The sequence below is a fragment of the Mustelus asterias genome, chromosome 23, assembly GCF_964213995.1.
Source record: "Mustelus asterias chromosome 23, sMusAst1.hap1.1, whole genome shotgun sequence".
NCBI lineage: Eukaryota > Metazoa > Chordata > Chondrichthyes > Carcharhiniformes > Triakidae > Mustelus > Mustelus asterias.
In genome coordinates, this window is record NC_135823.1 from 26,174,274 (window position 1) to 26,190,378 (window position 16,105).

The window sequence follows — 16,105 nt, forward strand, 5'->3', positions numbered from 1 at the left end:
TCATATTTGCTTTTATAAGGATGTAGTTGAAAGAATGTTAATATAATGAATGGGTTTTTAATGAATGAGAGTTTTTAAAAAAAGATTAATTCTGCATTAGACACGATCTCAGCATGAGTCCTAAACTCTGCCCATGGTGAGGTTTCTTTTTGTTTGCTTCAAAAAATGGACACAGTGCCGGAGCACAGAAATAGGCCTTCAGCCTAGTCTGTCTCCACATCCAGCAGTTTGGAGCCCTCACCTCCCACACACTTCCATATCCCGTCCAAGCCACCTTACGTCCTTCCACCCACCCACATGGCCCCTCATAACCCAATACCAACTGATGCTCCTTTACCATCCTCATGGCTCTTTATAGCCATTATGTCAACTCATGCTCCCTGCCCTCACCCTTTGCCCATTAACTTACTATGCAAACTCACCTAGTATCCTAACATCCAGAGAACCCTGCCTCCTCGGAATGAAAATTTCAACTTCCAAGGAACTCTTTCCCAGGTGAGGTTTGTGGCACCAGCACCTGACTCTGAGCTCCTGACCCAAAAGAGAAAATCCAGGTCTTAGTTTCTGTAACCATTCTGCCAGGTTAACATGTTACAAGGTGTAGCATGGTTAGCTTAGGACATTGTAAATATATACGTGATTATGCAGACGGGGATCTTAATTATGAAATGGAATAATGTATCAACTGGCATCTCTGTTTAGACACAATGGGCCTGAATTTAACTTATTCACTTGCAGAGTGAATATATAAAATGACACTGTAAATGTTCCTTTCGCATTAGGAATGGAAATAACTTTCAACTCATCTTACCCTGTTATCTATCCATCATGTAGATTCACCCGAGCTAAAAATGACAAAATATACCAAATGATCAACTGGTAAGAAAATTGGGACAAACAAAAAATGAAATACTATTTCAAAAAGGAACCAAGTTGCATGTCAGCGGCTGCAGTGCTTTTGCAGTGATGATGTGAATTTTCAAATATGTTACCTGGCATCTAAAATTGTTTTTTTTTCCCTGGTGCCTTTTGTCCAGATTCTGAATACACAGAGACTGAGCCCTCACAACACATGGGTTCCTTTCACCTGACACTACTGTTGGTTTGGTTCTCTACACTCCCCAACAGACAACTCTACAAAAATACAAAAAATTATCCTAACTCTTGAATTTTTCAGAAAGGCATGGGAAACTGGCATGCGCATGAGGATACTTTTAGGGAAGCCAACTTCCCTGAATATACTTCTGGAGATGCCATCACGTGATTTTGAATCCTTAACTGCAGCCCTCTTCTTCCTCCACCTTCTTCTCCTACTCCTGCCCCATCCTTGAGAGGGATGGAGGGGCGGGGGGGGGGGGGGGGGGGGAATTTAGCTTCATCTGCGATATTTTAAAAATTAATAAATGAACATGTTCAATGAAAAAAAATGACAGTTCTTTTAAGGAATCTAATGATTTTTCTCCTCTGTTTCCGTCAGTAGGAGTCTAATTTTCAATTCCTGTAGATTTCAGAACAATTCTGCAGGGTTGCTAATTCTTTGAGCTGGATTTTGTGTTTCTTGGAATGGAAATTGAGGGGTCCGCCCACTACAGCTCATACTGTCTGTGTGTCCAATAGAGCATTGGATGGCGAATTAGTGGCTGTCTAATGGGAATGAAGCTATTACAGGGTGTTCAGAATGCTTGTTTCCCACCCATAAACCTTTCCTCTAGTTCCCTTGCAACTCAGTTATTATCAGGGCCAGTCTCTCTGTTTTTAAATACCTTGAATTATTATTAAAGTGTTGCTATTTTGTTGCAGCTACATTGACAATGGAATATTAATCACACTTTGGTGTGAATGCATAAATTGTGAGTTCTGAAATTGGCATTGCAGGCTGGGGCATCATGAGATAGAGGGGTAATGCCACAGTCATGGCTAGAATTGTAAACCCCCCCTGCTCTCAAGAATCACTCTTATTCATTGAAGGTGCAAAAGATAATAATAATTCATTAAAAATCATACAGATGCTGCCACCTTCCCCAGCAGAATCTGCTGGTACATTCAAATGTTGGTCCCAATAGCTGGCTTTCTCTAATGCCCTTGTGCCACTTGATTGTAGTTGACATGAAAGGCTCCCAAACATTTTTACGACCGATGGCTGAAAAATGCAGTAGAAAACAAAACATTTAGGATGACTAGCTTGTGAATTAATGATTTCAAAAAGGCAGATGGGATGCCCATTTCAGCACCATTTTGTGTTATTGGAGGCTGGTCTAATGATGTAAGGTTGGTGACCAGACATCATCACGCTGAATTTTTCATCAATGCAGGGGACAGTGTGATTTGGAAATGTAAAATCCAGCCCTATGTTTGACATGATCAATCAGTTTACCTTCTGTCATCTGTGGCACAATCTTCCTTTCAGCAAAACAGCAGAGCCAACATTAGATCAACTCTGCTTAGATCCAATCCCAGATTTCTACAATAAACTCAAAACAGTTTCAGTATGCAAGGTAAATTTCACTTTAAGAGAAACATTTTGGAACATAGTTTTAAGGTAATGAGTTTTCTGTCCTTCCTACACCACAGCAACAGGCTGGCCACATAACTGTGCAAATGGGTGTTCAGAGTTGGTAATCACATTGCTAACACTTTGAATTAGCACATTTTAGGAAAACAGAATGAACAAACAAATGAACAGCTTTTCTAAAGCTTAAATCACAGAGATTCATTCTACGTATACAGTGATTTCATCAAAATAATGACTGGCAAGAAACTGTTTAACCGAATTAGGTTTCAGGAATACTACGAACATCCTCTACAACATAATATTTGCAAAGAGACAGGGTGAGCCATCTACACATTCTTGCAAAAAGTAGAATCGACAGCAATTTTCTCCTTTACTACAATGTTATCACAAACAAACCTAGAGAATTAACCTAACATGGATTTACACGGATTTACATTTGGAATTGTTTTTGCTTAGAATTGATCTCAGTAGGATTCCACTATATTAAGCAAACTACTGAACTCAAGTATACTGCTAAAATGGATAAAACAATGTTCTAAGAAATTTAGGCCGGAATTCTCAGGTCTTGGACATCCTACCAACCAGGACAGAGAATTTGGCACTCAGCCAAGTCTTCGCTCAAAGCAGCGGGACTGGATTATCCCAGGTGAGGTCAGAGAATTCCAGCCATAGTATATTCCATTTTGCTGAGGACAGATCTCAACCATTCATCTGTCTCAACTTGATTCATACTTCAATAGGATTTCATAAGGGGTTACAAATTCAGCAGTACAAAAAAGTATTTTAAAAATACACATTCATATACATATTGCTAGCAAAACATGTACCAGTCATGTCCTTTACAAAGTACCAAATAAACTTAATTGAAAAAATAAAAATGCAAATGAAGACATTCTGATTAAAGCAATATTCATATGGCTTGAGGGTGCATTCAAAGTGTGCTGGGCAGTATTTCCTTTGATTCTAGGATGACACCTGGCTCATCATCATCCAAATGCCACATGGCACCACTGAAGGCTAATCTATATAAAAATAAACCACGGTCAGGATTCTCCAATCTTCTTCATCCCGCCCCTGCTGCCAGCGAGAATGGAGAATTTGGCGCTCAGCTAAAACTCCATTCACTGCAGCGGCACCCGAGAATCCCACCATGGATGAGTTCAGAGATTTCCGGCGCAAGTGTCCTCCAGATCTCGTGTCCCCTTCCACAGTAGTTTACACCATCTTTGTTTCCTATGGACCAACCGCTAAATACAGCTCCCACCAAAAGTAATAGATTGGTATTCAAAATCACAAAACACCTACAGTCATCCACCAGTCAACTGAAAATAACTTTTCAGCAAGAGAAAAAAATACTTGTTTACATGGTGCCAAGGACCACAAGATGGATTGTGTTCACTAGACACTGCAGAACGAAGCAGAAATAATATCTGACATTCAGACTAACATTTAGACAACAACTAAAAGGATTTTGGAGTCCTTTTCAGGTGGCCTGAAGAGACTGGAAAAATCTCTCAATCTTGAGGGAATTCTGTAAGCTGTTTTGACCTGCAGTGCTGAGGGGGAACTGGAAATCTTTAATTTTACACCCAACTCCCTCACCATGATTGTGGAAGATGAAAGGTCACAAGCACTTTACAGTAAGTTTCCCATTACTGGTGAACAAAGTCTCTATAGTGTGTTATCACCCGGAGGCAAATATGCCCACTCTATCCTTCATTTAAAAGAGTGAGCAAAGCTTACAAACCCACTGGGAATTATACTGAGTTTGGTAAATAGCATTTTACAGAAATAATATTTCTATCTTTTTATTTAAATTGTCCAAATTAATTTGAATTGTAAAGAAACACAATTATAAGTAGAAAATATATTGTATATCATAAAGCATATAAAAATCATTGAACATGGTAAAATATAAAAATTGGGATAAATACATAAAGCTTAATGCTTTATGTTACAATAAATACATTTTTATTTTATATTCTAATTACCGATATACTGAAGATTTTAGTGCAAACTGTACTATAACTGAACTTTATTTACCTTCCATCTAGTATTATAATGGCTTGCGTTAGCTATTGTACGTCATTGGTTAGAAAGTCAGAATGAGCTCAAAATACAGTAAAATTAGCCTGATAAATATAAGTATAAAATACCTCATTTAGTGGTTAACTCCAGATTCAAATTCAAGTGTCTTGAGTTATGAATTTAATGATAGTGCTGTGGAACATAGGTTCATTTGGAAGGAAAGGTAACATTCCTTCCAAATGAACGTTTTACCTTCATTAAAAATTCTTTATCTCAGATTCAGAGAAAAAAAAATCAAGTTTCTACAAATAATTTTTCCTTTAAAATGTTTTTCTGAACAAAGACTGTACAATGGAATGTCACAGTTTGTTCAGTTAAGAAAATACATTCCATCAATGCTTCATATTTTTAGTGAACATCTATTGTTAGTGTAAGTTGGTGATTAAGAACATGGGACAGTCTCATCTCGGCATGTCGTGAATAGAAACCCGAGTCTGGTCACAATGAATTACATGAGGTGGAAAGGTTAGCGCATTATTTAGTTTCTGAGGTGACAGTTTAATATTTGCAGAGACGTTTACAGCTTAAATTCTTTTAAAAATATAATTTAGAAATAAAAAAATTAAAAAAGAATATAACACATTCTTCAGAAGTTTGCTCTATATAATAAAATACAATGAAATCTACATTTCAAAGGAGCTCTGTCTTTGTCTGATTTGGTGAAAAACTTGAGTTTTAGAACAAGAACAGAGTGGTAGCTGACTCCATGTTCCTTAGAAGAAATTGCATGTGACAATACCATTTTTCAAATATTTTTGCTCCACTAAACTTTTTATTTTTTTACATCTGTTCCTGCTATTACTCTATACACTGTCAACAGGAATAGACTGGGCCACTGTTCTTTCCACAACTGAATTAGCCTGAGTGGCCAACTTTCAGGGTACAGGAGAAGTCTAGCCATAGTTTCTCCAGCTCAGTACCAGTTCCCACCATTACTGTCAGGCTTCAATCTGCGGCCTGCTTGATAAGTATCAGAATACGCCAATATATCTGCCATCTGAAGATGGGAGACAGACCAAAGGCAAATTAATGGGTGTCTTTTGCACTATGCCGTTGTCTACTGTAGGCCATAAGTGGGGTGAAAATAAATTAGCTTTTAAAGTTCCGAATTACTGAAGTGACATGCTGGTGCTTATAGGCACGACACACGGGCAGTTCTGAGGAAAGTGTATTTTTGAAGGTTCCAAAAAAGTCCTGGAATAAATTTAGAAAATATAGGTGACAAGTGGTTAGTGTTGACAAATAGGCAGATGGACGGATGGAAGAGAGAGAGAGAGAGAGAGAGCACCAAAAAGTCATTGCGCTCCTAACATCCTGAGAATTAAAACCAAACTGAACTAAGTGCAATTCTGAGACTTAATCTTGTTCACTCATAACAAAAGATATGCACTTTAATAGTTGTGACCTCTCAAACTGCCACAAATTAGAAGTGGAATGGTGATCGATCCTTTTTGATTTTTTTTTATGCTTTCCATATATTCTCGACCAGCAAGTTAACCCATACCCCTCCCTACTGTTAACATTTTCCAAAGGATCAAAAGCATATTCAGAAAATGGTTTTTTAAAGCTAGAAAATAATTAATATGCTTCTATTTCTTTCAGTTATTTTGTTGGTGGTGGTACTGTAGGTTTAACTAATTTCACAGCACGAAAGTCACAATGAAATTAGAAGGCAATGATAAAAGCTGCCTGAAACATGCCTTTTTTTGTGCAGTGGTGACATGAGCAGCCCTGTAGCTTACTAGAGCACAAAGTGACTCTGGTTAATCTCTGTCCAGCTTTATGCTGTGGTGTGTTTTTGGCAGGAACTAACTGTTAGACAGAAGAAGTCTTAATTCCATATACCTGGACTGGATCCATGCAAAGTTTAAAAAATAATATGCTCGACAATAAATTTGGACGCTCCCCAGAATAAGGGAGATGATGCAAGGACACCACCATTTTTGAATTAAGGACAAGAAAAATATTCACAGAATCTGTTATACTTCTCATTCAAACAAATGGAACACAGATTTTATAAACACCACTGCTGTATTGGTATAATCAAGTTACCAACATGTAAGAGGCACTTTCTAGGCAGCTTTAGAGATGACAATTTCCATAAGATTGCTTTCTTCTGCACTGCAATTGTGTGTCACTTCATCTGGCACGTTGGTCCATTGAGTGAAGCAATATTTCAGGAATTGTCTTATGCTGTCGATAATGGATTATCACACAAAGGAAGAAAACCCAGTCACAGGAGTCCTTGCTCCCGAAGCAGGCTGCCCTGTGGGCGTGTAGACACCCCCTGTACTCTGTGTTGTGATCACAGTTGGATAGTACGGCTCCTGTTCACCATCTGTGCATTCCTCGTAAGTGTAGGCTGAAGCTCTCGGAAGTCCCTTTGGTTGTCTCTTCCATGAGTTGAAGTAGGTAGGGTCGCTCATATAGTGGTTTACAAATGAGTGTGTGCTTTTTGGTAATTCACCTTCGTAATCACTGTCAGTGCCCTGTAAAAGGATAATATTTTATAATTTTGTGTTGCCTCTAGTTTGTAAGTAACTTTAATTTTATTCCTCAGGTACATCATGCACCCTGCAACAATGGGCGCGAGCTGGTGGTTTGAGCTAATGACCTCAATGTCATTATTCAACCTACCTCATGGAGATACACCAGAGCCAAAATACACATAACTTTTGGTAATGTGACCAGATAACAAATAGAAAAACCTTTCCATGAAATTATCTCTTTTAACAGAATCTACTCCTTAAATCCACAGGGTCTTTTTCATATTTTCAGAAAGCAGCAGAGCAGAACAATCTGTTTAAAAATAAGGGATAATCCATTTAAAACCAAGATGGGGTGCAATTCTTTCACTCAGAGAATTGTCAGTCTTTGGAACTCTCTTCCTGAAAAGACAATGAAAACAGAGTCTTTTAATTTTTTTAAAGCAGGAGTCAGATAGATTCCTGGTAAGAAAGGGGGTGATAGGATATTGGGGTAGGCGGGATGCAGATTAGAGTTTACCATTGGATCAGCCATGATCTTATGAAATGGTGGAGCAGGTTTGAGGGACTAAGTGGCCTATTTCTGCTCCTTCTTGGTACGTACAACTACTGGTGGGGTTTCAAATTTTAACTCATTTAAAAGTTCTAAGCAACAGTTGAACAACTGAATAAGTGGCTGCAATGAAATGCATTACCTATACAAGGTTGACCAGAATTTATAAAGCTTCTTTAATATAATTAAACCTTGGAGGAAGCCTCCCAAGGAAAACATGACATCAAAAGGAGATATTAGGGCAGGTAACCAAAAATTTTGTTAAGAGAGGGTTTTAAGGAATGTCTTAAAGGAGGAAAGCAAAGGAGAGAGATGGAGAGGATTAGGGAGGGAATTCTGTAGTTTAAAGCCATCAGTGGAGGTGTGATTAAAATTGGGGATGCTCAAGAGTTCAGAATTAGAGGAGTGCAGATATCTTGAAGGGCTATGGGGCTGAAGCAGATTACAAAGATAGCTTGGGATGAGGCTATGAAAGGATTTGAAAACAAGGATAAGACTTAAAATCAAGATGTTGCTCAACCAGTCTATGCTAGCGGGTATGAGTGTAATGGATGAACGGAATGTGGTGAGAGTTAGGACATGGTGATTAGAGTATTGGGTGGCCTCATATTTATGGGTAGTAAAATGTGTAAGGTTAACCAGGAGTACGTTAGAATAGTCAAGTCTGGAGGTAAGAAAGGTACAAAGAACAAAACAGCACAGGAACAGGCCCTTCAGCCCTCGCCGCCCCCTGGTCCAAACTAGACCATTCTTTTGTATCCCTCCATTCCCACTCTGTTCATGTGGCTATCTAGATAAGTCTTAAACGTTCCCAGTGTGCCCGCCTCCACCACCTTGCCTGGCAGCGCATTCCAGGCCCCCACCACCCTCTGTGTAAAATATGTCCTTCTGATATCCGTGTTAAACCTCCCCCCCTCACCTTGAACCTATGACCCCTCGTGAACGTCACCATCGACCTGGGAAAAAGCTTCCCACCGTTCACTTTATCTATGCCTTTCATAATTTTATACATCTCTATTAGGTCTCCCCTCATCCTCCGTCTTTCCAGTGAGAACAACCCCAGTTTACCCAATCTCTCCTCATAACTAAGCCCCTCCATACCAGGCAACATCCTGGTAAACCTCCTCTGCACTCTCGCTAAAGCCTCCACGTCCTTCTGGTAGTGTGGCGACCAGAACTGGACGCAGTATTCCAAATGCGGCCGAACCAACGTTCTATACATTTGCAACATCAGACCCCAACTTTTATACTCTATGCCCCATCCTATAAAGGCAAGCATGCCATATGCCTTCTTCACCACCTTCTCCACCTGTGACGTCACCTTCAAGGATCTGTGAACTTGCACACCCAGGTCCCTCTGCGTAACTACACCCTTTATGATTCTGCCATTTATCGTATAGCTCCCCCTACATTAGCTCTACCAAAATGCATCACTTCGCATTTATCTGGATTGAACTCCATCTGCCATTTCTTTGCCCAAATTTCCAGCCTATTTATATCCATCTGTAGCCTCTGACAATGTTCCTCACTATCTGCAAGTCCAGCCAATTTTGTGTCGTCCGCAAACTTACTGATCACCCCAGTTACACCTTCTTCCAGATCGTTTATATAAATCACAAACAGCAGAGGTCCCAATACAGAGCCCTGCAGAACACCACTAGTCACAGGCCTCCAGCTGGAAAAAGACTCTTCCACTACCACCCTCTGTCTTCTGTGACCAAGCCAGTTCTCCACCCATCTAGCCACCTCTCCCTTTATCCCATGAAATCCAACCTTTTGCACCAACCTACCATGAGGTATGGATGAGGGTTTCAACAGTAGATGAGCTGAAGCAAGAATAAAGTCAGATAATGTGACAGGAAATAGCAGCCTTTGTTCTGGGATTGAAATAGTTGTCGAAAGCACATGGTAGATATTCTACTAAACTAATCCCTTGAAAAGAAATAATAGCATTTAAAATAGTATAATACCCACTTAGTAAATACTCCCTCAATGATTATGAATTTGAATAACTACTAGCTATGCTTCAAAAGAAATGGTAGTGATATGCTTGGTTAAGCAAATCATACTATGTTTTTGTTTGAAGGGAATTAAGGGATGTGGAATTAGGATTGGATAATGGAGGATCACCCATGATCCTATTGATGATGGATCTATATGACCTACTCCTGCTCCCATTCCCATTTCTTAATGTCGTTGTTGAATGTGGCTTGGCTTCAAGCGATATATTCCAAGATTAAACTGAACAAAAACAATTGCAACACTTCTAAAAAATGTATGCTTGAAATATGGGTGTTGCTAACAAAACCATCATTTATATCCTATAATAAGCAAAATATTGAAGATGCTGGGGTTTGAAACAAGGACAGAAGAAGCTGGAAAAACTCAGCAGGTCTGGCAGCATCTGTAAGGAGAGAAAGCAGAGTTAACATTTTGAGTCCTTTTGATTCTTATTGCCCATTCTTAGTTGTTCTTGAGAAAATGGTATTGGGCCATCAGGTTAGATTGGGATATGGGATGGGATTTTCCAGCTGTTCCTGCTGATGGGATCTTCTGTCCCGTCGATGAGAAGCCCCTACTGTGGGTTCCCCGGTGGTGGAGGATGTGAACAACGGGAAACCGCACTGACAGCAGCGGGAATGGAAGATCGAGCCAGTGCCAGTGGCAGGCCACCTCTGCAAAACAGGCTGCAGTGAGGGGAAAAGGGGGGGGGGGATTTGCTCAAAGATTTTGAGATACAACTTGAGTTAGGAAGTCACGAGACGCTAGTGCGCTTTATCGTTCCATGATGCAGTCCCACAACAGAAAACTAATGGAATCACCATTTTGAATTTTTTTACAGAACTTGTTTGCCCCATCGTGATCTTTTAACAGCACTTACCCATTGCTTCCACAACTTTGTGCAATCAGCAAATCCTTACGAACAAGCCTCAAACTTGTGTGTCAGGCAGGAAACTTGATGTCCTCACTTGATGTCCATACTCTTAAGCGATGCCTAGATGATTTTCCATTCCTGACCCAGTGTGTGCATGAGCCAACTGGAGTATCTTGACAGCTGCCAAGGTTGAGCTCAGTTAACTCAGCACCATCTGGGGATTTTACTTGGAAGCTTCCTGTTCTATGTGGCTCAGTTACTGAATGTTTAAACAGCTGAGCAATCAGGGATCTTACTTCAAACTTTAATTTTAGCACTGCCTCCAGCAAAATGCTGTCTCTGTTTTGCTTCTCATTTGCACCCAAGGATTATTAAACGAGGAGGAGTTGGGTAAACTGCTCAAACTGTTTTTGAGTAGTCTAGAAAGCTAGACTAATACTAAACCTACATGTTGCAGCAGTTCCCTACAAAACCTATAGGTTGCAGCAGTTCGACACACAAAGCAGAAGTATAAAGTACTGTGGGGAAATGTGACAGCCCAGCAGATTGTGCCCTTCTCTAGTTGGACTATGGTATGTAGGCGATAGAAGATTAAATGGAAGAATAAACATTTACCTCTGACTCCGATATTTCAGTGGGTTTCTCTGTCAAAGTGGTGCTTTCTGTTAGCACAATTCCATTGTAGTTATTACATAAATCCTCGTCGGAATAGCGTAACCCTCCTGGGCTGGGCCTGGGTGGAAACCTAGCAATGCAGTGAGAGATAAGAATTAGGAATATTAGCATCTACTTACAGTAAAAATGCAAAACTAATGGAATCATCATTTTGACTTTTTTTTTACAGAACTTGTTTGCCCCATCCTGATCTTTTAACAGCACTTACCCATTACCTCCACAACTTTGTGCAATCAACAATTCCTCGTGAATGAGCCTCAAGCTTGTGTCATTATTGTAAAATAATTAGATGTTAAAATACAATTTCAGATCTAAAACCCAACTCATTGCTAATATTACGTTAGATGGTCACGATAGACAAGAATGGTTTAGTTTGGTATGCAGAATGATACATGAATATTAGCAGTAAATTAATAAAACTACTTACCTGAGAATAAGGTGACAAATCTATTTAGCAGACTATTTAAACCAAGAAAGGTCATACTCCATGTGAGGGGCTATAATTTATTGCTCGACTTATGTGCTTGTATGGAATTTAAGCAGTAATACGAAAGTTGTTATATAAATCTGAGTCAGATCTGATCAGGCTCTAGAGAAAAGCAACACGACATTCCATGGAGGGGATTGTGCATACGCTTTGGATCCGATATTGCATGGAGGAAAAAAATGCCAGTGTATTGTCAAACTGGGTTTAAAAGTGCTTCAAAATAATATCAGAAATAAATGGAGCCAAGTGATGTCAAGAAATAGCTCAACACACTGAATACAGACAAGATTCTGGGCCCTGACAATATCCTGACTGTAGTGCTGAAGATTCCCTAAAACCTTTCCACCATCTTACAAGGCAAAAATCAGGAAAGTGATTGAATACTCTCCACTTGTCTAGGTGAATGCACCTCCAACAACATTCAAGAAGAATGAGACTATCTAGGGCAAAGCAGCTCATTTGCTTGGCATCCCATCTACTACATTAAGTGTTCAGTCCCTCCACCACTGGCAATGTGGCTGCAGTGTGTACCATCTGCAGCAACTTGCCAAGCCTTCTTCAACAGCACCCCGCAAACATATAACTTTGATCATATAGAACAATACAAGATGCAGCCACATGGGAACATCATCATCTGCAAATTCCCCTTCAAGTTACATTGTATTCTGATTTGGCATATATCACTGGGCCAAAATCCTGGAACTCCCTTCCTAACAGCACTGTAGGTGTGCTAACTGGGAGTGTAGTTCAAGAAAGCAGCTTACTACCACCTTGTCAAGGGCAATTAGGCTTCAGCAATAAATGTTGGTCTTGTCTATGGCACCCACATCCCAGAAACAAATAAAAAATGTCAGGCGGCATCTGTGGGGAAAGATAAAATAATGTTTCAGGCTGATTAACTTTATCCAGAACTGCTGCCCAACCTGATCCGGGGTTCCAGTATTTCCTTGTTTTTCTAGTTCCTTCAATATTTTGATTTTGCTTAAAAAGTGTTTCAACCTTTTGGGCAGTTTTTAAATCCACCTAAAGTCAAGTTAAATGTTTAGATACCGTAGAGAATTCTAACAAAAGGCCATTGACTTGAAACAATGGGCAGAATTTAATGGGGCCACTGGGAATGGGACAGTGTCTTAATCAGATGGGAGCTGAAATCTCAGCTTCCCGACAGTGGGTTGAGTTTAAGGGACTGACTCAGCGGCATGTTAGTACTCATAGCATCCAGTACCAGGAATCTCTCTGCCCTTTGTTTGCAATTTATGAATACTCATTAAATCACAACTTCTCCAAATTAAGGCAGAGCTTCAAGGTTAAGTCAGTGGTGAACGGGAAATCGGTGCTACCACACTGCACCAGATGAGATGGTCCATTTGGATCATAGGTGAGTAGTTGCCTTTGTTGAACATTGAGGAAAAGGGAACAGGAGAAGGAGAATGTCTGTAGAGCCAGACGCTTGGTAACAGAAAGGACAATGTGGATGGCAGGGTAGGATTAATGGGGAATGCCAAGAGATGACTGGACTGTAGGAAGCGGGGGGAGGGGGGAGAGATGGGAGTGACAGTGGGTGAGGGTGGGGGAGTTGGTCGCAGGAGATGATATAGGAGGGAGTGAATGATGGAGTTAGAAGATTCACAGCTGCAAAGAGGGATGAAGGCTTGCCTTCTAGACAACATCCTTCCAAATCTGCAACTTTTGTCCCCCGCTGACCTGCTTCCTGCCTACAGAGCCTGCAAGCTTGATCTGGGGGCTCTTTTATAACCTTCCCAGAGCTGCACTGCAGTCATCAAGTGGTGAGTTTTGACTACTTCCTGCCCACCCCTGCTGCATCTTTGCTCATGCCCCACAAGAGTGCTATCCAACCTTTAAAATTAACATTAACTTCCGTGTGCTCTGGCTGCTGATGCACAAACATAAATAATGCACATTTCCAGTTCTGCTGTTGGAACTTGTGTGTTGCACTGGTAAATTCCACCCATTAACTTTGTTTTTCTCTCTCCCCGGGTGCTGCCAGACCTATTGAGTATTTCCAGCATATTCTATTTTAATTGTAGAAAGTCCTGTCCTGTGTCTTCTAAAGATTGAAACTGTGGTATAAATGTAGTGTTAAACACAGAGCTCAGCTGCAATCTGGTGTGAGTCCTTACCTGGTGCCATTCTTCTTGCAGAAGTTGCTCTTGACAGTCAGATGTCTGCTGTGCAGCTCCAGTGCAGTAAACCCTCCATTATCTAAGGTGAGAGTTTCTTCCACATTTGTACTATCTTTACCTGAAGCACAAGATAGTTACAGTAAATGAGAAATGAAGTAATTTTTGTTGCAAATAAAATGGAAGACTTGATTAATGGCCAATATATAGTTGACGGACAGAAAATCTAGCCCCAGTTTCTATTGCAGTGCTGGGCTAAACTTGTAGTTTTATGAACAGATGCTGCTGAAATTAAACCATCTAGTTCAAGCAAAAGTAAATGGTTGAAGAACAAGCTCAAATGCTTTTATTTTAAGGGATAAAAAGATAATGGAAAGGCACATTGATCTAAAGACTTTTTAAAAATAACTACTTCTGTGAACTGTTGATAGTGAATCAGATGATAGGCTGCTGTACAATGACAAAGTCATTATGTAGGTTACACAATATATTCTCGGTTGCTAAAATATGTGTTTCTGTTGGCCACATTCAAAGCCACCAAGTCCAATCACTGTAAGTAATCAACCTGAGGCCAATCAGAGTTTATTTGATGGTTACTTGACAATAGCAGGTCCTTGTAAACTTGCAGTTCCTGCTCAGAAAAAAACTTCAAATTGACTTTGGTGGCACAGTGATTAGCACTGCTGCCTCACAGCGGCAAGGACCCAAGTTCATTTCCGGCCTTGGGTGACTGTGTGGAGTTCGCACGTTTTCCCCGTGTCTGCGTGGGTTTCCTCTGGGTGCTCCGGTTTCCTCCCACAATCCAATGATGTGTCGGTTAGGTTGATTGACCATGATAAATTGCCCTTAGTGTGCCAGGATGTGTAGGTTAGGGGGATTAGCGGAGTATTACACGGGGTTACAGGAATAGGGATTGTTGTTGGCGCAGACTTGGTGGATCGAATGGTATCCTTGCGCACTGTACGGATTCTATGACTGTCTGTCTTCTTTTTATTTTAAAGTACTTTTCGCACTTGCAACTACAGCAGATTATCTCAATGATATTTAGATGTACACAGAATACAAATTTCAGAAATGAGACATCGGGTATTTTTTAAAATCAGAAACCATAAATGAAGACAAAGTTAAAATCCAACAACTTTCATATTTGACTGCCTGACAATGGGTCAAGGGAAGAAGTGGAAGAGAAGTGGACGAAAGCACACAGGAGGCTTTTGAAGGAGGGAAGAGAGCAAGATGCCACCAGAGTGCAAGGATGTAGTAGGTCAAAGATTCTGCAGCAGGGGCAGAGAGGGCATATAACAGACCAGCGACAGAAGAGCAGAGTGTGAAAGCCAGGATGTAGAGTTGAATAAATTAGACACATATAGGGAAGAGTATTGAGGGATATAAAAACAAGAACATGGATTGTGAATATCATAATCTTGGACCCTGGAAGCCATGAACTTTGGAAAGGAATGGTTTAAATATAGGACTTGGTAGGAATAAGATAGCAACAGAAGATTTCCAGTTGAACTACTGCTTATGTAAGTAACAGTGTAGAATAAGGAAATAGTGGAGAAATCAAGCCTGGAGCGGATGAGGGTTTTGGCAAGTGTATGGGTAAGGAGGTACATGCCACTGGTGATTTGTTGATGAATTGGATACAGGCTTTCAATGAGGATCATTGAATTCAGCCTCGGTGAATACTTTCTGCCAAAGCTGAATACAATGGCTTCAGTCCCATTCCACTGCAACCACACGGCATAGTGACAAAGGCCATCAGTGTTTATTGTACAGGAGACCATTCAACCTGTCGTGTTTTCATTTATTCATGATGATGCATGGCCAGCATTTATTGGTGGTGGTTGGGTCTATGACACCACCCTGAGCAACTCTTGCAGTGATGTCCTGGAACTGAGATAATTGACTTCCAACCACTACAATCAGCTTCCTCTGTGCCAGGTTTGACTCCAACCAGTGTAGAGTTTTCCCTCTGATTCACATTGACTTCAGTTTTGCTATGGCTACTTGATACCATACTCAGTTAAATGCTGCTTGATGTCAAGGATAGTCACTCTCACCTCACCTTTGGAGTTCAACTCTTCAGTCCATGTTTGAACCAAGGCTGTCATGAGGTCAGGAGCTGGATTACTTGCTCGGCCATTTCAGAGGGCCGAGTTGAGAGTCTGTGGGTCTGGATTTTCTGTGGGACTGGAATCGCATGTAGGCCAGACCAGATAGGATTGGCAGATTTTCTTCCCTAAAGAATCTATAGTGAGCCAGATGGGTTTTTAACAACAATTGAT

The 16,105-nt window shown here is 40.5% G+C and overlaps 1 protein-coding gene across 1 annotated transcript in view; it reads right to left on the reverse strand.

Moving 5' to 3' along the window:
• Window positions 1–2,489: 2,489 nt before the first annotated feature.
• Window positions 2,490–16,105, reverse strand: part of sdk1a (sidekick cell adhesion molecule 1a) — an 839,938-nt gene continuing 826,322 nt past the window's right edge. The window contains exons 43-45 of the mRNA XM_078240149.1: window positions 13,818–13,938; window positions 11,130–11,259; window positions 2,490–7,089 (exon numbers count right to left, since the gene is read on the reverse strand). Of these exons, the coding sequence (XP_078096275.1) occupies window positions 6,811–7,089; window positions 11,130–11,259; window positions 13,818–13,938 (530 nt within the window). The 3' untranslated portion in view covers window positions 2,490–6,810. The remainder of the gene's footprint in view (window positions 7,090–11,129; window positions 11,260–13,817; window positions 13,939–16,105) is intronic.